The sequence below is a fragment of the Xenopus laevis genome, chromosome 8S, assembly GCF_017654675.1.
Source record: "Xenopus laevis strain J_2021 chromosome 8S, Xenopus_laevis_v10.1, whole genome shotgun sequence".
NCBI classification, from domain to species: domain Eukaryota; kingdom Metazoa; phylum Chordata; class Amphibia; order Anura; family Pipidae; genus Xenopus; species Xenopus laevis.
This window is the reverse complement of record NC_054386.1, coordinates 6118528-6144114: the sequence shown is the minus strand read 5'-3', so window position 1 is coordinate 6144114 and position 25587 is coordinate 6118528. Positions and strand designations below refer to the sequence as shown.

The 25587-nt window shown below is 39.9% G+C and overlaps 1 protein-coding gene across 7 annotated transcripts in view; it reads right to left on the bottom strand.

Moving 5' to 3' along the window:
- Positions 1-25587, bottom strand: part of LOC108700468 (kinectin) — a 91895-nt gene that overhangs the window by 39971 nt on the left and 26337 nt on the right. For all 7 annotated transcript variants that reach the window (XM_041575133.1, XM_041575136.1, XM_041575137.1 and 4 more), the window contains exons 6-23: positions 23630-23743; positions 22980-23120; positions 18794-18900; positions 16217-16349; positions 16037-16124; positions 15023-15168; positions 13335-13403; positions 11479-11510; positions 11185-11263; positions 10025-10072; positions 8059-8096; positions 4964-5054; positions 4265-4333; positions 3702-3739; positions 2617-2707; positions 2454-2488; positions 2181-2271; positions 1765-1833 (exon numbers count right to left, since the gene is read on the bottom strand). In XM_041575133.1, the coding sequence (XP_041431067.1) occupies positions 1765-1833; positions 2181-2271; positions 2454-2488; positions 2617-2707; positions 3702-3739; positions 4265-4333; positions 4964-5054; positions 8059-8096; positions 10025-10072; positions 11185-11263; positions 11479-11510; positions 13335-13403; positions 15023-15168; positions 16037-16124; positions 16217-16349; positions 18794-18900; positions 22980-23120; positions 23630-23743 (1479 nt within the window). The remainder of the gene's footprint in view (positions 1-1764; positions 1834-2180; positions 2272-2453; positions 2489-2616; positions 2708-3701; positions 3740-4264; positions 4334-4963; positions 5055-8058; positions 8097-10024; positions 10073-11184; positions 11264-11478; positions 11511-13334; positions 13404-15022; positions 15169-16036; positions 16125-16216; positions 16350-18793; positions 18901-22979; positions 23121-23629; positions 23744-25587) is intronic.

Here is a 25587-nt window from a genome sequence, read left to right as displayed (position 1 = left end):
ACCCGAGTGAGCAACACAACTCTTTTAGATTGTTAAGGGTTTCTTTCAAAGTATCGTCCTGCTAATGAATCCCATATGCCATTTTTTCTCAATACTCAATGTATAGAGGAGTTGGGTTATACTAGGTAAAGAGCACAGTGTCTGTAAGGGTTTAGGTAAGTAACTATGTTTACTAAAATGGAAGAGACACTACCAGAGCAGTAAAATAATTAGTAAAATAATTTTAAAAAGACTGCTGATAGGTATGTTTTGCATTGAGAACGTTTCAGTTCTCTTAAAGGAACAGTTCAGTGTGAAAATATAAACTGGGTAAATAAATAGGCTGTGCAACATAAAAAATGTTTCTAATATAGTTAGTTAGTCAAAAATGTAATGTATAAAGGCTGGAGTGAGTGGATGTGTAACATAATAGCCAGAACACTACTTCCTGCTTTTCAGCTCTCTAACTCTGAGTTAGTCAGTGACTATAAGGGGGGGCCACATGGTACATTTCTGTTCAGTGAGTTTGCAATTGATCCTCAGCATTCAGCTCAGATTCAAAAGCAACAGTTATGACCCATGTGCCCCCCCCCTCAAATCTCTCATTGGTTACTGCCTGGTAACCAATCAGTGGAAACCAAGAGAGCTGAAAAGCAGGAAGTAGTGTTCTGGCTATTATGTTACACATCCAGTTACTCCAGCCTTTATATATTACATTTTTGGCTAACTAACTATATTAGAAACATTTTTTATCTTGCACAGTCTATTTACCCAGTTTTTATTTTTCACTGAACAATTCCTTTAAAGCGGAACTATAAGCAAAAATGAAAATTTATTATGAGCTTCAGCATACTGAAATAAGAAGTTTTCTAAACACAACCAATAAAATATTCTGAACTGTTTTTGAAATAATCAAGTTTATCTTCACTATCCCTCTCTCAGCATCTGTTTCTCTTCATTCTTAGTGATGGGCGAATTTATTTGCCAGGCGCGAATTCGCGGCAAATTCCCCGCTGACGAATAAGTTTGCAAAGATTAGCCGTCAAAAAAAAAAATGGATGCCAGCATCCTTTTTTTTGGACGCCGGTGAATTTCCACCAGTGTCCAAGTAACAGACGCCGGCGTCAAAAACGAGACGCCGGCGCCGTTTCACGAGTTTTTCGGCGAATTCGCCCATCACTATTCTCTCTTCATGCAGCAGTTGGGTGTCAGATGAATGATCCAATATATCTTATAGGGGAGCTCGCTTTCCTAGCAGATGTATTAGAGCTCACTCACTGATTCCAGTATAAACAAAGTCTAACAAAATTTGCACAAATTCTGCATGTAGAGAGACAGAATTTCTGGTGATTTTAATAAAGTGAGCTCTAACACATCTTTTAGGTAAAAGGAGCCCCCCCTATAATATAAATTGGATCATTCGTCTGTCCTGAATGAAGACAGAATGAGGAGAAACAGATGCTGAGAGAGGAATAGTGAAGATAAACTTGATTATATCACAAACAGTACAGAATGTTTAATGGATTGTATTTAGGAAGTTTCTTATTTCAGTATGATGAAGATTATATTAAATTATTTTTGTGATAGTTCCCCTTTAAGTGCAACTACAAAGTGGGTTACGCACAGGCAAGCAAAAAGAACCATATCAATTACAAGTAGGTGCTTACATACAGTGAGAGTATACTAAAACAAGTCCACTTTTCTGTTTGTTTCTCAAGTGAACACTGAAAGCAGCTCGAGCTGAATCCTACCTTGTTATATTCACAACAGAAATGTTATATTTACCTGTGCAGTTTGCTGTTCCTGTAGGGTTTTCAAGCCTGACCGCATGGATTCATTTTCATTCCTCATTGTCTTAAAATAAATAAACATGTTTTACAGGCCAGTAATATCCTCGGATACACGATCAACGTTCTCTACAGACATTTCTCTCAAAGATGCCTCAGTGGCACCAAGTGGGAGAGGCAGCACTATTTACACATATATGTGTTTGTCCTTAAGGGATCCTGTCATCGGAAAAAAAAATGGTTTTTTCAAAACACATCAGTTAATAGTGCTGCTCCAGCAGAATTCTGCACTGAAATCCATTTCTCAAAAGAGCAAACAGATTTTTATATTCAATTTTGAAATATGACATAGGGCTAGACATATTGTCCCTAGGTTACCCTAGGTTAGTGTGTGTGTGTACATTTAGCACTTACCCTCAGCTCTTCTTCTTTGTTGGCCAACTGTATGAGCCCAGTCTCCAGAAGTTCCTCTACCGTTTTGATTTTCTCATCTTTCTCTTGTGAACTAAAAATGCACAGAAAGATAATGAGCAACCGACAATGTGTGAAAAGTACCCATAAATGTTCCAAAAACAACCGCTAGTGATATTGTGATTTGTAATTGATGTTGACAGTTCTAAGTAGCCCTGGCTATCATCATTGTGCTGTGCAAGCCTATTAGCACTTCTCATCAGCATGTCTGCTCACCTTTTCTCCAGCTGTCCCAATGTATCCTTATTTGCCTTACAGAGTAAAGACAAAAAAAGAAGATAAAGGAAAAAAATGTTAAAATCAGAAGTAAGAGACCTTCAACAATCAGGTTGTGCATGGATTCTTATTTGTAGGCAAAAGAACTTTAAAATGCTATTACCTTAAAATCCTCTATGTTGCTTGACACCTTTGCAAGCTCAGCCTTCAGTCTTTCATCCAGTATTCTTATTTGCTCATCCTTCTCCATGACACTAAAAAAAAAAAAAAAAAATATTATGAGGCCAAAAAATGAACAAAAACATGGCAATATGCCACAGAGACTGGAAAATAATCTGGCCAATTCACTGGCAAAATCAGTCCCATCGCCACTAATAAAGAAGAGATCCCTAGTACTGGCTAGGGATTGGATGGAAAAACAAACTATAAGAACCCTACTGTAGGAATAGAACTATGATGTGTTGCTCCTGAAGAATATTTTGTTACATCCAATGATTTGGGAGCACCATGATGAGACAGTGCTTCCTCTGGCTCGGATTCACTGGCCACAATTAAGTTAAAGGGATACCGTCATGGGAAAAAACATTTTTTCAAAATGAATCAGTTAATAGTGCTGCTCCAGCAGAATTCTGCACTGAAATCCATTTCTCTAAAGAGGAAACAGGTTTTTTTTATATTCAATTTTGAAATCTGACATGGGGCTGGACATATTGTCAATTTCCCAGCTGCCCCAAGTCATGTGACTTGTGCTCTGGTAAACTTCAATCACTCTTTACTGCTGTACTGCAAGTTGGAGTGATATCACCCCCTCCCTTTCCCCCCAGCAGCCAAACAAAAGAACAATGGGAAGGTAACCAGATAGCAGCTCCCTAACACAAGATAACAGCTGCCTGGTAGATCTAAGAACAGCACTCAATAGTAAAATCCAGGTCCCACTGAGACACATTCAGTTACATTGAGAAGGAAAAACAGCAGCCTGCCAGAAAGCATTTCTCTCCTGAAGTGCAGGCAGAAGTCACATGACCATGGGCAGCTGGGAAATTGACAATATATCTAGCCCCATGTCAGATTTCAAAATTGAATATAAAAAAAATCTGTTTGCTCTTTTGAGAAATGGATTTCAGTGCAGAATTCTGCTGGAGTAACACTATTAACTGATGTGTTTTGAAAAAAAAAACATGTTTTCCGATGACAGGATCCCTTTAAATATTCATTTACTGTTAGATAACTATAACAAAGTTGTATTACCTTCGTTGCATCTGTTCCAGCGCATGGTTTAGGATAACCTATATGGATAAATAAACATTAGTGTACACTTAGGCCTATTATGCCACACAAACATTGATCTTCAAAATGCATTATAAATTAATAAAATTGTTTTAGGTACTGCACAGAGACTACCATCATTTTTTGTTCTTCTCAAACAACAGATGGTGCTATTTTGAATACAGATTTAGGGAAAGTACAGTGGGCATTGATATATCAGTTGTCTCTAAAGATGTAAATCAATGCTACTAATACAATAACTTTGTTCACCGATTTTTTTTTTCTGTTCAGTGGGAACGTTAACCTGGATGACTTTCCAATGACAAAAGTCACTCAGATAAGTAAAGTACCCCCCCATGTGTCAGTCACTCCTAATGGTACCAAAGGGGATTTGTGACCCTTTAATTGCTGAAGTGATTAATAACCAAACATTGTCACAACCCATTTCTAATGTGCCAAGCTGAATCTTCTTGGTTTCCATTTGTAATGCTCAAGGTTAAATAAAATACATGCATGATAGTAAAAATGTAAGAAAATCCTTCTACCGTTTCATCCTTTAAAGCGTGAAGAGACTGCAACTCTGATTTTATTGCTGCGTTGTCTCTTTGTACCATCTACAAAAAAACAATTCAAAAAGGTAAGATATCACATACATGCAAAGAAAAGGGAGACTATGGGGCACATTTACTAAGCTCGAGTGAAGGATTCGAAGTAAAAAAACTTAGAATTTCGAAGTTTTTTGGGTACTTCGACCATCGAATAGGCTACTTGATCAGGACTTCGAATCGAACTAAAAATCGCTCAACTATTCGACCATTTGATAATCGAAGTACTGTCTCTTTAAAAAAACTTCGACTACCTACTTCGCCACTTTAAACCTACCAAGCTACAATGTTAGCCTATGGGGACCTTCCCCATAAGCTTTCTAAGCTTTTTTGGATCGAAGGAAAATCCTTTGATCGATGGATTAAAATCCTTCGATTCGAAGGATTTAATAGTTCGATCGAACAATTTTTCCTTCGATCGATGTCGAAGGATTTTACTTTGATGGTCGAATATCAAGGGTTAATTAACCCTCGATATTCGACCCTTAGTAAATGTGCCCCCAAGTCTTATGGCTGTAACGGGAAAGGATTAAAAATTAAAAAACGAATGCATTATCCTTATTTACAGGAACTCTGAGTCCTATAAACGTAAAACAAATAAGAATAGTGAAAGAAATGAGGGTGCCATTTTTACTGTACCTTCAGCTCTTCTTTACTGTTGGTGAAATTGACATGTTCATGAGTAAGAGAATCGTGCATTTGTTTGATCTCCTTCTCCTTCTCAACAACCCTACCAAAACATAGGGAAAATGCACACAAGTTAAATGCAGAATAGGAACAATAGCCATGATACTGTACAGGCATTCAGTTATCAAGGGTAAGTATAATTAAAAACTAAAAATGTATTTGTTCTGGCACAACCTGCAATTTCTACACACGGATACCAGTTGCCAATATATGTGTGGGATATTTTTTTTTTTTTTTTTTTTTTTTGAAATATGTTTTTATTGATTTTCAAAAGTGGGGGGGGGGTACAGAAAAAAGAAAGGAAAGGGGGGAGGGGGAAAGGTCAAAGCCAACAATATCAAATCATGCAGTACAGAGGTATGAAAATGCAATACTTCATATCAGAACAGTACAGCAGAGTACACCCGCTAGAGTTATCGCCAATTACATACATGTAGGAGTAAATGACAAAGCCCCCCAGCCTGGGGAGGACCTAGTGCATGGGTGTCAGGTAGGCCTAAGGATACAACCGAGTCACCCTGCTCAGGACGTAAAGAGTAGTGCATAGTCATCCGTCTCCCTGAATAGCAACCATCTCAACCATACATCCCTATATTGTAAGTGTTGCTTACTAGAGAAAGTGGATAACTCCTCGAATTTGGCAATTTCATTAACTTTCACGGCCCAATCCTTAACAGAAGGAGGGACGGTGGATTTCCACAGTCTGGGGATGAGTGCCTTAGCGGCATTTAGCAGATGTCGCTCTAAAGATACATCTGAGGGACCATCCACGTTCTCCAGTTCCCAAAATAGTAGGATATGAGCAGGGGAGTTGGGCAACTGCCTCCCTAATATAATAGAGCAAAGACGTAGGATCGTGGCCCAATATTCAGCGAGGTCGGGGCATTCCCAAAAAATATGCAAAAGAGAGCCGACATTAGCTTTACACCTCCAACACAAATGACTAACAGTGGGGTAAATGCGGTTCAATTTGACCGGTGTGTAGTACCACCTACATAGAATCTTATAATTTAACTCTTGAATTTTGCAGCATCTAGAACTGAACATCAGATTAGCTATGCCCCGTTTATGCAAATCTTCAGGGATATCTAAGCCAAGATCTCTTTCCCATGCCTTTATAAATGGAAGTTGCTTCCTTGCCAACACCGGCCCCAACATATCATAAGTAAGCGATATCGTGTGTGACGGAGGGAGTTCCAAAATGCATAATTTTTCAAATGGAGTTAGTGGTCTCCCCAACACTTTGTCGCCTCCCAGATAAGCAAAGAAGTGTTTAATCTGACAATATTTATAATCTTGGAGGGATGCATTAGGTCTGGCTTGCCTAAGAAGCTCCAAGCTAGCGAGCTGCCCTTTCTCCAACACATGTACAAATTGTAGGTGGCCATCTAGCAACCACTCGTGACATGCTTTGGGTCTAAGTGCCGCCGGAAACGCCGGGTTGTTCGTGATCGGCATAAGGGGCGAAGGGAAAGATGTAATACTAGGGCTGCATTTTACCAGATCCCAAATCTTCAGAGTGTTTTTAAGTAACGGGTGCGAGGGATATAATATCCTCCGATGTAGCTTATCAATCCAAGGCAAGTGCAGAAGGTGCGTACCCGAGGATTGTTGTTCGATTTCAACCCATCCCTTATTGTCCACATGGTAAGACCAATCAAGTATCCTATTAAGTATCGATGCTCTAAGATATCGTGTACAGTCCGGGAGGGCCAGACCCCCATCAATTTTTTTCCTGTATAGGAGAACAGATTTGATTCTAGGGGATTTGTTATTCCAGATAAACTTAACAATAGAGGATTGAAAAGTCTTCAACCAGTTGGTAGGATAGAGAAGCGGGACACATTGGAACAAATAGAGCAAACGAGCCATGACATTCATCTTAACAACATTAATTCGGCCCACCCATGACAAAGGCTGCTTAGACCAGGCACGGAAATCTTTAGCTAACGTGTTGTGTAATTTCTTACAATTGATCTCCACCCAATCATCATAATCTTTTGTAGTGTGGGATATTTTGTACAACAAATTCCTAAACCTTACATTCCCAGCATGTGTGTATTGGTGGCGCTGGAAATGGTTTCCAATGGTTTCCAAAGCAGAACAAGTTCAATAAATTGTTAACTTGCAGAACTAATGACTAAAAAAAAGGACCTTTTGGCTTTGATTGTGCATCAGTGTCATGTTTATTGGGATTCCCATTCCCATTCCCATTAAAGGGATCTCTAACTACTCCATGCAGTTTGCTAAACTTACTACTAAAGAAAGTGTCTACAAATATGGCACAAAAACATCTCTTACTTGGCACTACAATAAGGGCAGAGACACGTTTAGATTCGGGGAGATTAATCGGTGTGCTTCGTTTTCCGAAGTCGTCCGAAGTTGCTTCACGAGGAAACTTCGGAAAACAAAGTACTCCAAGTGCCATGCCGCCGGCAATTTACATTCTAGCCGCCGGGAAATTAGTGACCCCAAAGAAGAGGCGATTTATCGCCGGGCGACTAAATCTACCCCCCAAATCTGAGCGTGTGTCTCTGCCCTTAGGAGTCCTTTGCAGAACCTAGATGTATTGGTCTGCGAATAAACTTTAAATTTTGTAGAGGCTGTAACTCCTGACCAATAAAAAAAAGTTAAGGTCGAGGAAAAAAAGTCATCACTGAATGAATTATAAAATGTGCCACAGCTACTGTATGATGTCATGCTTCTACATCTTATCTAACCAGTGTCGGACTGGCCCGGCGGGATACTGGGAAAATACCCAGTGGGCCCCGACCTTAGTGGGCGCCCGCCGGGCCAGTCCCCCTCTCCCAAACAGTTTTTAAAAAAAATAAAAAAAAATTCAGCGCATCGCAGCGCCGTTTGCGCATGTGCTCCGAGCGCCGTTTCCGTATGCGAGATGCGCCGCCTGGTCAATTATGCCGAGCGGCGATTCACCTAACAAGTAGGTAGCGGGGGCCAGAGGGGGGCCCTGGACACCAGTCCCGGTGGGCCTGGGCCCCCCAGTCCGACCCTGTATCTAACTATTTTAATCAATAAAATAAACTTACGTTCTCTGAAGTTCTTCTACAACAGCCAGAGCTGTAGACTAAATAAAATAAAATGAAAAGATGTATATTAAACAAATAGATAAACCCAAAAAATTATTAAAAACAGATTATATGTCCTAGTAAACATCAGGAGCAGGCTTCAAAGTTTTTCGGATTTTTTAATTTTGGGCCAAGCTATTAACACTACTGTGCCAAAAATACAATTTCTTTATACCCACAGGCTAGAATACATGTTAAATTCCACTAAAGCAGGCCCCCTAGAAAAGAAAAACACTAAAGATCTACTTAATACAAGCTGAGCATGTGATACTAGAAATCTACACGGCCTTTAGATCTGTCTTTAGATCTTTAGTCTGCATCAGTGTGAAGTTCAATCTGGTATTGTAAAAGAAAATAATGATTCAGTGAACTATTAATAGGATTTTTAAGGGAGTCCACCAGCCAAAATTAAAAAAAGAATACGGAGATATAGTACTTGCTATTTTATATATTGAAACCGCAATATGAACATTAAAGGGATACTGTCATGGGAAAAAAAAAAAATTCAAAATGAATCAGAATTCTGCACTGAAATCCATTTCTCAAAAGAGCAAACAGATTTTTTTATATTCAATTTTGAAATCTGACATGGAGCTAGACATATTGTCAATTTCCCAGCTGCCCCAATTCATGTGACTTGTGCTCTGATAAACTTCAATCACTCTTTACTGCTGTACTGCAAGTTGGAGTGATATCACCCCCTCCCTTTTCCCCCCCAGCAGCCAAACAAAAGAACAATGGGAAGGTAACCAGATAGCAGCTCCCTAACACAAGATAACAGCTGCCTGGTAGATCTAAGAACAGCACTCAATAGTAAAAACCCATGTCCCACTGAGACACATTCAGTTACATTGAGAAGGAAAAACAGCAGCCTGCCAGAAAGCATTTCTCTCCTAAAGTGCAGGCACAAGTCACATGACCAGGGGCAGCTGGGAAATTGAAAATATGTCTAGCCCCATGTCAGATTTCAAAATTGAATATAAAAAAATCTGTTTGCTCTTTTGAGAAATGGATTTCAGTGCAGAATTCTGCTGGAGCAGCACTATTAACTGATGTGTTTTGAAAAAAAAAACCTGTTTTCCGATGACAGGATCCCTTTTAAGTACTTTAGGCCAGTTCGATTCCTGCCATTTAGAAGCCAAGTGTAACCCTAACTGAAGCTGTTGGTACCAATATAAAGTTAGCTCTAATATGTACAGATATTGGATTGTATACCTGGAAAACCAATATCCAGAAGGCAAGCTAGAGAACTACAAGAAGGTCATGTCCCATGGAGACAATTTTCAGCAAATCATTTTATTTTTATTTTAATTATTTACCTTTTCTCAGTAAGAATAAAACAATGCCTTGTACTTGATGGTAACTAAACTGCATCAAACCATATTGGTGGCTTTCTGGGTAATGGATTTTCTATCTGTACAAGAAGGGTGTTATTTGGGCTGCTGGAGGACTTCCAAGATGTAATATTATTGCTAAAGCTCTCAGTCGCAAGCTGAGTAGTATTATTTTATTGAATTGAGAGAGTGTTATAGAGATACCAAAGCCTATCTTATGTGTCTGCAGTCTGGAACCAGCCTCTACACCAGTGATCCCCAACCAGTGAGCAACATGTTTCTCTCCTGGTGGCCTCCAAGCAGGTGATTATTTTTGAATTATTGGTTTAAAGGAGAGGTTTTGTTTCATAAAAACCATGTGTATTGCCAAACATAGCCTCCTGTTGGTTGCAAGTCCACATAGAATCTAACAAATACCCAATCACAGCCCTTATCTGGAAGCCCTATTAAATTTGTGCTTATGTTGCTCTCCAACATTATATAGCTCTACACTGTGCTTTTGGCTTAAAAAAAAACCCAGTCAAAGATGTAAAGGTGGTAAGTTGAAGAGCCATAGTAGGAGGCCAAGATCTAAAATCTACTGTTCAGTTTACCTGTGCTGCAATTTGTGTATGATATTTCTTTCTTTCTTTCAGCAGCTCCTAATAAAAGAAAAGTCAAAGGAAACGAGTCAATACATGAAGCCAAGCTGATCTTCCTGTAGCTTTGTAGCACAGTATTGCACCAACACATGCATTAAAAAGCATCTTTGCTTTGATCCCAACCAGGTCCGGACTGAGAATTAAAATAGGCCCTGGCATTTCATGTACACAGAGGCCCAATCAGCCCACATAGAGGCCAAAACAGCCCCCATCAGCCCACTAAATACTGACTTTTTATGGGACCTTATAGCAGCCCCTCTGGCATTTGCCAGAACTCACAGATTGCCAGTCCGGGCCTGACCCCAACCCAAGTGAAATGGGTCTATTGCCTCCTGAAGGACACTACGCAGATAAAATGGGGAGACTTTCTTGCAGAATGAGGGATATACTGACAAGTTAGCTATAGGTATACTGTACTTTTTGAACTGCTGAGCAAAGTTTTATGGACAGTGCTGAGCTTTTAACAGCAGGCGACAACTGTCATCTAGATGCTGCACTTTTAGGGCAGAGACACACGGGCAACTTCCGAAAAATAAGCACTCCTGCCGGCTAGAATGAAAATTGCCAGCGGGAAGGCAGTTCAAGGAAATTAGTCGCCCGAAGAGATTTGTCGCTGGGCAACTAATCTCCCCGAATCTGACCGCGTGTCTCTACCCTACCGAGAATTTGCAACAGCAAAACAACTGCTGTGTACGTGACAATTAAATTAACTGTTTTTATATTATGAAAGAAGACTAAATTCAAAGAACAAATTCCAATATCCATTAAACAAAACTTATCAATGCTATGCATTTGTTATTGCAATTGAAAGTCAGTTTCATTCTCTGCACTTTTGGTACACACTCCTGAAACAATGATGTAGAAATCAATTGATTAACAGACCTGGAGGAGAACTGACCCCACACTGCTCCAGGTGTCAGAACCAGTGAATAGTTATAGATAAATAAAATACAATACATATAACATTAAACCACTGAAATGGTTTAATTAATGCATTTTTTTTAAAGTTGTTTTGAATTACATTCTTTTAAATTATGCAAAAACACATTTTTGGTGGAGTTCAGCAGAAATATCTGTGTGAAGAGCATACAGAAATATCGGGATTTACCGACCTTCAGCTCTTCTCCACTGTTTGCAAATTGAGCATGTTCCACTGCCATCTGCTTAATTTCCATGTCCTTCTCTGCAATCCTAAAAGCAGATCAAGGTTAAGGTTATAACAAGAACAGTTTTGGCTACAAGTATGGCACATCCAAAAGTACTTACAAGATCTTTAAGAAATGAAAGCCGCACCCACCCCACAGAATTTTTTTTTATAATAAACCGAATAAAGGCTAAATTAGGATCTTGTAATGGACACATCAATATTGGGTCAATGCAGCAGGGAGCAAAACAAAAGAACTTACGTTTTTTGCAGTCCTTCAACAATGACAGAGGACTGTAAGTTAAAAAAAAATTATAGTCAGGTATTTCTCTTACTGGTTTGATACAAAAAAAAAAAAAATTATATATATATTTATATGTTATTGAACAGAATGCTGCTCTGTGCCTAGTTAGTAGGTGGTACAAATACAGTGTGTGCCTTCTGGACAAGATTAGTACTTGTATGTTATGTCTATCTATACAGTAAGACCTGATATTTCTGTTATTGCTTAATTTTAAAGGCAATGTCTTGAAGTCCCAACAATTTGCTGTCACGCCAATGTTTGTCCTGGTTTGGCTTCAGGTGCCCTAGTTTTATTTCAGTAACAATTCATAATCTTAATGGTCATTGATAATCTTAGGCTACTGGAGGGTTGATATCACTCCAACTTGCAAAATACCACAAGTAACATGGCCGAGGGCATCTGGGAAACTAAGAACACGTCTAGACCCACATCAAAAATAAATCTAAAACATTCCGTTGACTCTTTTGAAAATTAAATTTCAGTGCAGGATTTTGCTGTAGGAGCGTTATTACCCGACGTGGGGTTTTCCGGTGAAAGAATCCCTTATGCTCTTGTACACTTCAAATCCCAGAGCTGTCAAGTTTAGTTAAATGTTGGGCTAAGGAGTGACTGTCAAAGTACTCTGATGGATGAAGTACTATTCCCAACTGTATTATAGCCTATTATTGCTTATCAACACCCATTGGCCATTAGTATGAAAGAGGTTAAAGTCTGATGGTCTATGTTAGCCCTAGGCCAGGGAAAAGGGAAGAAAATGTTCTTTATAAAAAGCACAGAAACAAGTCGTCTTATAAGCAATGGTGACACCATTCCTAGCAACTTGTCACTATTACTTTATGTCGCATCAAGTCAATGCAATAAATTCAGCCACAGGCAATATACAACAGGCCGGGAACAGCAAGACTTTAGAATGCCCTGAATGAATGCATGGTCTGTATGTCTGGAAATTTTTAAGTAAATTCTGTAAGGGATAATGCTTAAAGGGATACTGTCGTCATTGGAAAAAAATGTTTTTTCAAAATGAATCAGTTAATAGTGCTGCTCCAGCAGAATTCTGCACTGAAATCCATTTCTCAAAAGAGCAAACAGATTTTTTTATATTCAATTTTGAAATCTGACATGGTGGTAGACATATTGTCAATTTCACAGCTGCCCCAAGTCATGTGACTTGTGCTCTGCTAAACTACAATCACTCTTTACTGCTGTACTGCAAATTAGAGTGATATCACCCCCCCTCCCTTTTTCCCACCAGCAGCCAAACAAAAGAACAATGGGAAGGTAACCAGATAACAGCTCCCTAACACAAGATAACAGCTGCCTGGTAGATCTAAGAACAATACTCAATAGTAAAAACCCATGTCCCACTGAGACACATTCAGTTACATTGAGCAGGAAAAACAGCAGCCTGCCAGAAAGCATTTCTCTCCTAAAGTGCAGGCACATGTCACATGACTTGGGGCAGCTGGGAAATTGACAATATGTCTAGCCCCATGTCAGATTTCAAAATTGAATATAAAAAAATCTGTTTGCTCTTTTGAGAAATGGATTTCAGTGCAGAATTCTGCTGGAGCAGCACTATTAACTGATTCATTTTGAAAAAATGTTTTTTTTCCCATGACAGTATCCCTTTAATTTGCTTCATTATTATGCTGGGCTTTTGTAAAGTGTTCTGAACATACATTATCTAAGGCTTTGTCAACACAAAGGACAAAAGATGGATGAGCATAGGTGGCTAAAACATGAAACACTTATATACTGGAGGAAAAACAGATAATCTAATCAAGGTCAATTTAAAAGAAACTTTACTAATTTACCTGAGCTGTAATCTGTGTGTGGAATTTCTGAACCTGGGCATTCAGCGCTTCATTTTGTTTCACCAGATCCTTGGGTAAATACAAAGACATAAAGGCAAAGTGCAGTTTAGCTGCAAATAGTCCTGACTGGCCATGTAATTACACAGGATAAGAAAAAGTCCCAAATTACTGTTTTCAAATAATTAGCCTTCTTATTATGAACCTGAATTCAGATGTAATTGCAATCTAGCCAATGTAACGCTCTCTGCCAAGGAGTGATTTTTGGGAACTTAAAGGAACAGTAACACCAAAAAATGAAAGTGTTTTAAAGTAATGAAAATATCATGTAGTGTTGCCCTGCACTGGTAAAACTGATCTGTTTGCTTCAGAAACACTACTATAGTTTATATTAACAAGCTGCTGTGGAGCAATGGCTGAAATTGAAAAAAGGCAATATGGCACAGGTTAACTAATGGATAACAGATAACACCATTAGACAGACAGAGCTTATTTGCTATCTGCTGTGTAACCTGAGCCTTTTCTCCTTTGAATGGCTGCCCCCATTGCTACACAGCAGCTTATTTATATAAACAATAGTAGTACTTATCTGTTATCTACTGTGTATCCTGTGCTTGAATGGCTGCCCCCATGGCTACACAGCAGCTTGTTTATATAAACTATAGTAGTACTTATCTGTTATCTACTGTGTATCCTGTGCTTGAATGGCTGCCCCCATGGCTACACAGCAGCTTGTTTATATAAACTATAGTAGTACTTATCTGTTATCTACTGTGTATCCTGTGCTTGAATGGCTGCCCCCATGGCTACACAGCAGCTTGTTTATATAAACTATAGTAGTACTTATCTGTTATCTACTGTGTATCCTGTGCTTGAATGGCTGCCCCCATGGCTACACAGCAGCTTGTTTATATAAACTATAGTAGTACTTATCTGTTATCTACTGTGTATCCTGTGCTTGAATGGCTGCCCCCATTGCTACACAGCAGCTTATTTATATAAACAATAGTAGTGTTTCTGAAGCAAACACACCAGTTTTACCAGTGCAGGGCAACACTGCATTATATTTTCATTACTTTAAAACACTTTTATTTTTTTATGTTACTGTTCCTTTAAATGGTGACTATCATTCTTCATCAGTCCATTAACATCTAAGCTTTAGGGAAAATCTAATCTGATAACAGGGGGCCCCGTTTAGGGTTACCACCTTTTCTGGAAAAAAATACCGGCCTTCCTATATATATTTATCTTTTTTCCCTATTAATAACATTGGGATCAACCATCACCGGCCAGGTGGCAACCCAGCCATGTTTGGGCTTGTAAAAGACTCTAAAGCAGGGATCCCCAACCCTTTTGAACCTGTGAGCAACATTCAGAATTAAAAGGAGTTGGGGAGCAACATATGCATGAGAAATGTTCTTGGGCTGGCAAATAAGGGCTGTGATTGCCCATTTGGGAGCCCCTATGTGGATTGTCAACCTACATTGAGACTCTGTTTGGCAGTAGATCTGGTTTTCCAAGCCTGGAATTCAAAAATAAGCTCCTGCTTTGAGGGCACTGAGAGCAACATCCAAGGGGTTGGAGAGCAACATGTTGCTCACGAGCTACTGGTTGGGGATCACTGCTGTTGTTGTTTTTTCTTAAGAACAGACACAGATTTAAATGAAGGACAGCAAAAAAGGCAGCCATACCTGCACCTGCAGACTGTCTCCTTGACCAGCATCCATGAGTTGCATGATTTTCTGTTCCAGCTGTTGTTTGGAGACCATAGTGTCTGTAAGCTTGCTGTGTAGGCTCTGAACCTCACTATCCTTGGTGATCAGCTTTCCTTGCAAATCTTCAGGAGGAGAGAAATTAAACTACTGAGATCCTGGCAATAGTTTTTCATTTAGTTATAAAATAAACAGTATAGTTTAAGTCAACTTCTGCCTCTACAGTTGCTGAATAAAATGGATTTTACCCTTAAGGGCAGAGACACATGCTCAGATTCAGGGAGATTAGTCTCCCAGCGACAAATCTCCTCTTCTTCGGGGGGCCTTATCTCCCCAAACTACATAAATCGCCTTCAGGATGGCACTCGGTGTGATTAGTTTTCCGAAGTCGCCTTAAGTCTCCTTGTGAGGAAACTTCGGCGACTTCTGAAAACGAAGTGCACCGTTTGCCATCCTGCCAGCGATTCCCATTCTAGCCAGCAGGATGGCAATCGGTGCGCTTCGTATTTAGAAGTCGCCTGAAGTTTCCTCGTGAAGCAACTTCGGAAAACGAACTGCACCGATTGCCATCCCCCGGCAATTTAGATTCTAGCCAGCGGGAGGCAGTTCAAGGTGATTTATCACTGGGTGACTAAATCTCCCCGAATCTTCGCAAGTGCCCTTACCCTAAAAAGTATTTTATAAAAAATTATAAAAAAAAAAGTATAGTCCCCTCAAGTTCAGCATCAACTGGAAATATCCCCATTGTGACTACACCTGACATTGGCCTTGTACATTGTTGGTCTTCTAGTATTAAAAACATTTCCTGTTTATAAATAAACATCTAAAATTGATCAGAAAACAAATGTTCTTGTGTATGCCAACTTAACTGTAGTGGATGTTGTTTTTATTATTGCCACTTTTGTTTTAACCTCTAAAAGTCATCTATTTATCGTTTATCGACAGATAAAAAGCAGACAGATGGTCTACTAATAATACAGGTTGCTGTGTCACCTTGCTGTGCTACTTCAAACTCCGTAATTCTTGCTCGCAGATACTTTTCCATTTCTTTCCAGCTCCGCTCAGCCTCTTGCATCTGGGCCTGGAATAGAAAAGAAAAAACATCACCAAGCAGTGAGTAAGGTCAAATCTAGCAGCACCAAATCTGTCAAATACAAAGTGGCAAAGTGCTACCTTTAGTTGTACCGCAGCTTGTTCCGAGTTCTTCTTCTGCAGCTCCTCCTGCGCCACCCTGTTATTCTTTTCCGTGAGCTCGTTCATCAGTCTGGTATAATCCTGGCGAAGTTTGTTAAGATCACTGGATTGCCTGAGAATATAAAATATATATAAAATGCATTACGTTTCATGGAAACAATTTGACTTAATCCATATTTTAATTAGAGGTGCACCGACTATCATTTCTAGACTCGTCCGAATACTTTACATAGAGATTTGAAACCTAAGTTTAAAAACTAAAATCCGAAAAAATTGCATCAAATTTAAACAAAAAAAATCAGCCAGTTCAGTTGCCCAGAGCGTTAAAGTCACATAAATGTTAGTGTTTATATTTAATGCACCTTAACACTAAACATCCTGAAAATGCACTGGGATTTGGTGCACCGCTAATTTTAAGGGGTAAGGTTTGAATTCTGACACTAGCCTGAACATTAAATGATTACAAGCCCCGTTGTCTGATCCTGTCAATGCAAATTGCCCTTTTACAGATGATATTTAATGCAATAAACTCTCCACGGCAGTGCTGTCCATCTTATGTGCTACAGAGGACCTGGATTTTTTCTGGTCTACATGGTGGAGGGCTGATAATGGAAGCCAGTGTTAGCCACACCCTGTTTTATACCACACCCACTTTAAACCACACCCACTTTAAACCACAAAACCATGTCCACATTAATAGCACACCAAAAAACCAAATGGTTGGTGCTCACTGCAGGGATAAAAAAGTTAAGTCATATTAAGACATACCCTTAAATCCATATACCTCCTCCTCCCCTGTAGATAATACAGTAGCCCCCAGCACATGATTAAATACCTTAGGGCCCCTTAACAATAATTTTGAAATGCTAACAAACCCCCAGAACAAATACCAGACTTATGTTTCACAGGCAGAGCAGGGCACACACAAGGAGCATAGGGAAGGCAGAGAATGGCACACCCAAGGACAATAAGGCAGGCAGAGTTTGGCACACCCAATGAGAATAGGCAGGCAGCCTATGGCACCCCCAGGTTGGTATGGTACACACAGGGAGCATAGGGCAGGCAGAGTATGGCACACACAGGGAGCATAGGGCAGGCAGAGTATGGCACACACAGGGAGCATAGGGCAGGCAGAGTATGGCACACACAGGAAGCATAGGGCAGGCAGAGTATGGCACACACAGGGAGCATAGGGCAGGCAGAGTATGGCACACACAGGGAGCATAGGGCAGGCAGAGTATGGCACACACAGGGAGCATAGGGCAGGCAGAGTATGGCACACACAGGGAGCATAGGGCAGGCAGAGTATGGCACACACAGGGAGCATAGGGCAGGCAGAGTATGGCACACACAGGGAGCATAGGGCAGGCAGAGTATGGCAAACACAGGGAGCATAGGGCAGAACAGAGCAGGAGACAGGGAAACCCATCAGGGCCACTCTAAAATGTACTACATACAGTGACACCGTGCTGGTGCACCATAAGCATTTTGAAACAGGTGAACAATGTTGGCAGTTTCAGTCTGGGTCTCAGGTGTGAACAGTACAGGACTTTAGGATATGAACAATAGAGGTGTCACATGTGTGAGCAATGCAGGGGATTATAGTCTGAATTTGAGGTTTAAACAATGCAGGGGCCAGTTTAATCTCTGTAGTGATACCTATTAAATCTTACACATGGAAAGCAGACACAGCAGGCAGACTTTCATGTGGAGGGCCAGGCGGAGGACCCGGGACAGCCCTGCTCTATGGCATGAGAACCAAGGTTGATGGCACACAGGTGTATCTTACACCGATGGTTTTTAAACTGTGAAAAAGTGGCCAAATGCAATTGAACTGCCTGCCAACTGCAACCTCGTGTCATGGGCAAAAACGCACACTTAATGGATTTTGGTCCAAAAACTACAGATCACCAGAGTTTTCCATTAAAGCCAATGACAGGAGACATGGGCGGATTTGGGTGATGCTCCACAAGCTGTAAATGTGGACAAAGAAAAAAAAATGTGGCCAAAGAAAAAACACTGTGTTATCAGCATAAAGTTGACAATACCTGGTTAGGTATCCATACATCCAACTGGTTCATACCAGTAGTCAAACAAGAGATTCTGGTACAATTTAGACAGTGCAGCTAATTCTTTGGGCCCATGCATGGAGAACAGCCAAACAGGGTCAACGACCCAGTTGCCCATATCTTTTCTTGTAGACAGTGTGCAAGTACCGATAGCTGGGTATGAATACAAAATGTACTGACCACTCCACAATTTGTTGTTGTAATGGTGTTACGTGAAGTCACAAGTATAATCAGTTCTGATCAATCACTTTGGCTTCATAAATGGACAAATCGTATGCTATGATAGAATTTTGGAGACCAAATATTGGCATATTTAACACACCAGTTTCAGACAATATAAAGTAGCATGCGAATGTGCCTGCAGTTTTTTCCCTACATTACCATGTACGTTTCCTCTTCTAAATGGTCTACAGATACAGTTAGTTCTCTAAGGAAACCATTTATTCAAAACTAAATGTGATGTCCATTGATAGCTCCCGTCACATACTTGCTCTCCATCTGATTGGTGGCCGAGCTGACGGCATCTCTCAGGATACTGTTTTCCTGTTTGAGGTGCGAAATCTGGTTATCCAACTGCTCCCGAACCTGCTGAAACTAAAGAAAATTCCATTCAGTACACGTGGTACAAACACTGCCATAAACACAGCATACTCTTGCTATCCATGTCAGGTTTTATATTAATATACCATGACCCAGTTTCAGTGACATGAAAAATGAAACCCTTATGTCAGTTAGCAGGGTTTCCAACATTGCATGGAATAAAATCCCCCTTACATATATATATATATATATATACATACATACATGGGTTTATACATTTTTGAGGCGGCTTTAAAATGGCAAATAAAAACCTTAAAGATAGAAGTACTTGGTTTAACATAAATCATTTGAAAAATATATTTGCGATCACCTCAATATATATATAGAGTTAGTTCTTGACAACCCCTAGGGGCATATTTATCAAAGGTCGAAGTTAAAAAACTATAAAAAACTATGGCGTTAGGGAGCGAAGTACCGCTAGAGTCTATCTCCTTCGCTAGCGAAGTTACGCCAGCGATCAGCGAAGTTCTGAAATGACGTGATGCTGGCGAATTTTTGCCAGCTTTAGTCACTTCGCCCTTTAGTAAATTTGCCCCTAGTATGCTGCTGGACATTGGTTATTTATAATTAAAGTGTTGTGCATGCAGTTACGCTGAAGGGCACATCTCTTGGCACCATCTGTTCTCAGCTTACATTCTTCCCTGGTATTAAAGGAAGCTGAGCCATGGCTGAATCCTGAGAAGCTATGAATATAACCGCCCTGACTCAGGTTATTTAAAGAAACATTTGGAATAGCCCCTTGGCCACTGAATAGCAAAACATAATGCATCGCTGGGGCACAACAAATGCTTCCAGCAGTGTCTTCAGGCAGTAAATCACCATCACATGCATTTGTTATGCTCCTAGCCCTCTCAGTAGCCTAAACTGATGATATTCTTCATCATGATACTCTGTGTGTTGCCTGCAAACATGTGGCATAATACAGATTAACAACAAACCAAGACCCAGAGAATCTACAGGGAGGTTCATTTACACAGACAATGAAAGGGTTAAAGATTCATTAATATGAAAGGGTAAAACAACTCTAAAAAAAAGGTGGTTTATTGTTACATTGCATGTATGGGGTCTATTATTTGGAAAACTTGGGACCTGGGGATTTCTGGATAAGGACAGTTGTGTAGCAATGGTGCCTTGGGTCCCCACTTAAAAAAATGCATATTTTAGCTTTTCTGAGATAAAATCCGCCCCATGTGCATGATGTGTGCACTCAGCAAAGGAAGGTTGTGCTCACCACTAATTTTTAAAACCATTAGGCGGGGGTGCAATGAGGGTGTGACCACAAAATACATATAGACAAATACAAGAGTCCTCTGCACTCAACCCATTATCAATATATTTAAGACAGAGACATTTTGTGCTACTGCTACTGAAAAATGCCTTCCCCTTTAAACAACACAGGGATTGTTTGTCCATATATTGCAATATATTTCAGCTGAACAACTACGTCAAAGTCATCCCATATCTGGCCAGTCCTACGCTCAATTTTCATCTGATTCATTAAGAATTCTATTGCTTCATTATACATTTTACACAGGGACTAAGTTTTACCTGCAACTTACTAGATGCTTTGTGGTCACAGCCTCATTGCAACCCCGCCTAATGTTTTTAAAAAGTAGTGGTGAGCACAACTTTCCCTTGTTTGTTATAGTTTATACAGGAGCAGTGACCAGCTCCATGTTGTAGCTCCCACCCTTCCCAGCTATAGTCAGGTGATCCCACTGGTGTCTAATAAAAGGGCAGCCAAGTTTGGGAGTTTTACTTTGAAAGCATCTAGTAAGTTGCAGGTAAAACCTAGTCCCTTTGTAAAATGTATAATGAAGCAATAGAATTCTTTTTTTTTTTTTTTTTTTTTTATTTACTTTTTATTGTATTTTCAAAAAAAAAAAAACAAATAGCATTATTTAGCAAAGAAACTGTGCATAATATGGTATGTTCGTTATGACAGATTGGGTATACAAATATCATTGTTCCATGGGTGTACCAATCAAATTCAATCACTGTCAACAAGGTTTCTTGATATCTGTATAACACAATAACATTTGAGAATAGAGAGAGACAGAATAGAAAGAAAGATGGGAAAAGGAAAGAGTAAGAAACATTGGAGAGAGGGAAAGGAGGGGGTAGAGGGAGCTTCTTTATCATGTCATTTGCGACAGTTAGGAGGTAGTTGTCATCAATACAGATACATGAGTTGGTAAGAGAGAGGAGGAGGAGGGGGCGAGTACCTTTTTCTTTTTTCATTTCGCCTTCTTGCTTTGGAGGTGCTAGTTAAGTTCACCTCTGAGGGAGCTTTCTGCCCACCATTTGGTACATCTGAAGGGGGCCAGTAATTTTTGCTGTTTTTGTCCTTCCAATGTGTCTAGGTATTTGCTCCAAATATCAAAGAAGAGTGAGCCTTTGAGTTCCTTATCTTGTAATGCCAAGACCCATTGGAGTTGCATTGTATACAGTAATTTGCGGTTCCAAAGTTGTGTTGGAGGTGGTTGCGTGTTAGTCCAATATTCCAAGATGGTCTTAACTGTTGTTAGTACCATTATATCTGCGAGTCTGAGGTTACCTTTGAAGGTGTTGTCAGTGGGTGTGGGATATAAACCCAACAGAATTCGTGGGTCTGCTTGGGTTACTATGAATCCACACCAACTCGCAATATGTGATAGAACTGTATTCCATAAAGCATTTAATTTAGTACATGACCACAATGCATGCTCCAAAGTGGCGTCTGCATGATTGCACTTTGCGCATTTGGGCGTCTGTGTTAGGCCAATTGTGTGTGCTATTTTGGGGGACACATATGCTCTATGGAGAAGTCTAAGGGCCACGTCTTGGAAATAGACTGCTGATAAGGCTTTGGTGCGTTTCATATATGCCGTGGTAATTTGGGTTATTGTCGTGTTTGGTATTATATTTGGCCATCTCGATATTCCTTCTGTACGTAAGTTGTAGTCTATAAGTGGTCGAATGATAGCATATACTCCTGATGTTGTAAGAAGCCGTCCCTTATGCGCCTTTATTAAGACATCCAATGGATTATTTGTTAATTGTGCTTTTATACCCCGAGTCACTAGTTCCGCATAGCTTTTTACTTGCAGGTAGGCAAAGATATGATTGTTAGGGAGGTCATATTTGGATTGTAGGTCTGGGAATTTATAAATTGTACCCGTGCTTGGGTTAAGTAGTGAGCCAATCATGGTTAAGCCTTTGGAATGCCATAGTTTGAAACGGGGGTCTGCTTTAGCATCTTGGAAGCGTTTGTTGCTTAATAATGGCAGGAAAAGTGACAGTTTGTATGTCCCGAATAATTTGGTTCTGATTTTTTGCCATGCTTCAATTGTGGTGTGTATCAGCGGATTGGTTTGGCAGTGGTCTGGAATTTCCGAGGGTAGGGCATGTAGCAGATATGCTAAAGAGATATTTGGTGTGAAATTTTGATCTCTTTGAGTATCAGTGTACATACTCTCTCTGTTGATCCAGTCTTTGGCTATTCGCATAAGACTAGCCAAGTTGTAATATTTTAATAATGGTAGGTTAAGGCCACCATTGCTTTTAGGTTGTGCTAGTTTCATTAACGATATCCTAGGTCTTTTACGTTTCCATATGAAGGCTTGTAGTTTTTTGTCGAGTTTAGTTATGTCAGAGGGTTTTATTATAAGTGGTAACACCTGTACCTTGTAATATAGCCTAGGAAAGGCAAAGCAATAGAATTCTTAATGAATCAGATGAAAATTGAGTGTAGGACTGGCCAGATATGGGATGACTTTGACGTAGTTGTTCAGCTTAAATATATTGCAATATATGGACAAACAATCCCTGTTTTGTTTAAAGGGTAAGGCATTTTTCAGTAGCAGTAGCACAAAATGTCTCTGTCTTAAATATATTGATAATTGGTTGAGTGCAGAGGATCTCTTCTATATGTCTATATGCACTCAGCAAGGGACAGATGGGAGCAGGTCCTTTCCTTCTGTATGCCACTAGCCCAGCAGTCCCTTCTTGCTGATTACTGAATGCCATTGCAGAGCAGGTAGACGCACAAGAAACACCATAATAAAGAAAGAAATCCATAACCACTCCCTTACCTTCAGTTGCATTTGCTGTGCCTCTTGGTAGCTGCCGTGCATCTTGCTCTGATAAACCCCGTGCTCTTTCTCCAGCAGAGTTATCCGCTCCCTTGCCTTTGCTTCAACCAAGTTCAACTTTTGCTTTTCTGCTACAAGCTCCTAGGATATAAACATTAAACTGGGTGTTATAATAAGGAAATCGAACATCATCATCGTTAAAATGAACATTAAAGCAAAGAGAGATTTGGTGGGGAAAACAGCTGACCCCAGAGAATTACCCCTTAGACCAGGGGTCCCCAGTGTTTTTTACCTGTGAGCCACATTCAAATGTAAAAGAAGTTGGAGAGCAATATAAGCATGAAAATAGTTAATGGTGATGCCATATAAGAGCTGTGATTGGTTATTGGTAGCCCTTATTTGGACTGGCAACATATAGGGGTTCTGTTTGGCAGGTCACATGGTTTCTATGCAAATACAGTTTGCCTTCAAGGCAGGAATTTTTTTTAAAAAGAAGCAACTGCTTTGAGGCTACTGGAAGCAAAATCCGATGGGCTAGTGAGCAACATGTTGCTCGCAGGCTACTGGTTGAGGATCAGTAACTTAGTTTAAATGTATCAAAGTCTCTTCAGTCCATTTGAGGCTAATGAATCAGTGTGTCCGGGTATTACCTGAGTGAGCTGCTTGCACTGTTCCTTCACTACTGATGCTTCGTCTTTGGCAGCAATTAACTGTTTTTCCTTTTCCTGCAGCTGAAGGGCAGCCGCTGCATCTCCCCTGTTGGCCTAAAAACACAAAAGGTTTGAATTTTTAGAGATGTTGTTAGCAATGTGATACACTCACTTTTTTTTTAAAGGGATCCTGTCATCAGAAAACATGTTTTGGTACCTTTCCTTCTCCTTAAAGGGATACTGTCATGGGAAAACATGTTTTTTTCAAAACACATGAGTTAATAGTGCTGCTCCAGCAGAATTCTGCACTGAAATCCATTTCTCAAAAGAGCAAACAGATTTTTTTATATTCAATTTTGAAATCTGACATGGGGCTAGACATTTTGTCAATTTCCCAGCTGCCCCTGGTCATGTGACTTGTGCCTGCACTTTAGGAGAGAAATGCTTTCTGGCAGGCTGTTGTTTTTCCTTCTCAATGTAACTGAATGTGTCTCAGTGGGACATGAGTTTTTACTATTGGGTGTTGTTCTTATATCTACCAGGCAGCTGTTATCTTGTGTTAGGGAGCTGCTATCTGGTTACCTTCCCATTGTTCTTTTGTTTGGCTGCTGGGGGGGAAAAGGGAGGGGGGTGATATCACTCCAACTTGCAGTACAGCAGTAAAGAGTGATTGAAGTTTATCAGAGCACAAGTCACATGACTTGGGGCAGCTGGGAAATTGACAATATGTCTAGCCCCATGTCAGATTTCAAAATCGAATATAAAAAAACTGTTCTTTTGAGAAATGGATTTCAGTGCAGAATTCTGCTGGAGCAGCACTATTAACTGATTCCGTATCCCTTTAAATGCTTGTCTCTCCTACTTCTTTCTCCACCCATATCCATAAGATATATCCATAAGATGTATCCATAATTATGGCTACAAAATGCTGTAGCGGAGTCTTTATTCTCAGTTTTACTTGTTTGTTGACAGCAGGTTGTCCCATGACTGCCTTGGAAAAATCCTTCCATGCCTTACAGTTAAACAATGGGTTCCTCTATTAGCAGAATTTATTGTTAGTGGAATGTATTGTTAGACTTCCTATAGTAACTGTTAATGGCTGCCATTTGTTCCTGGAGCACATCCAGAACACAGGAATCTGCCCACGACCATGATGTATTTCAAGGGAAAATAATGTGGAATTTTTTTTTAGGTGAAGTAGCTGGTAGTTTTCTATTGACAGCTTCAAGTCACTGGGTTATTGTGACATTTTAATAACACCGCAGTAAAAGAGAAGTAATTCTTTTAAGCTGAAGTCATTTCATGGCATATTATTCCCGCATGTCTAGCCTTATATGATGGAAGTTCATGCATCACCACCAACCAATAAGTATGGCTGACAGTTAAAATTTACATTACAGCAATAGGAAGCAACACACAAACACACATCAGAACTGCTGCCCAAACTGTCAGCGAAGCTCAAGCTGGAAACAAAGCAACTGCGACAGAGAAATATGCATTAAAGGGGAACTATCTTGAAAATGAAAATTTAATATAAGCTTCCTTGTACTGAAGTAAGAAACGTTCTAAATACAATCAATTAAAAAGTCTGCATTGTTCTGAAATAATCAAGTTTATCTTCACTATTCCTTTCTCAGCATCTGTTTCTATTCATTCTGTCATCATGCAGCAGTTGGGTGTCAGATGAATGATCCAATAAATCTTATAGGAGGGGGGGCTCTCTTTCCTAGCAGATGTATTAGAGCTCACTCAAATAACTGATTCCAGTACAAACAAAATCTAACAAAATAACTGCCTTTTGCACAAATTCTGCATGTAGAGAGACAGGATTTCTGGCGATTCTAATAGTGAGCTCTAATACATCCTCTAGATATATTGGATCATTCACCTGACACGCAACTCTTGAATGAAGACAGAATGAGAAACAGATGATAAAAGAGGAAAGGATAAACTTGATT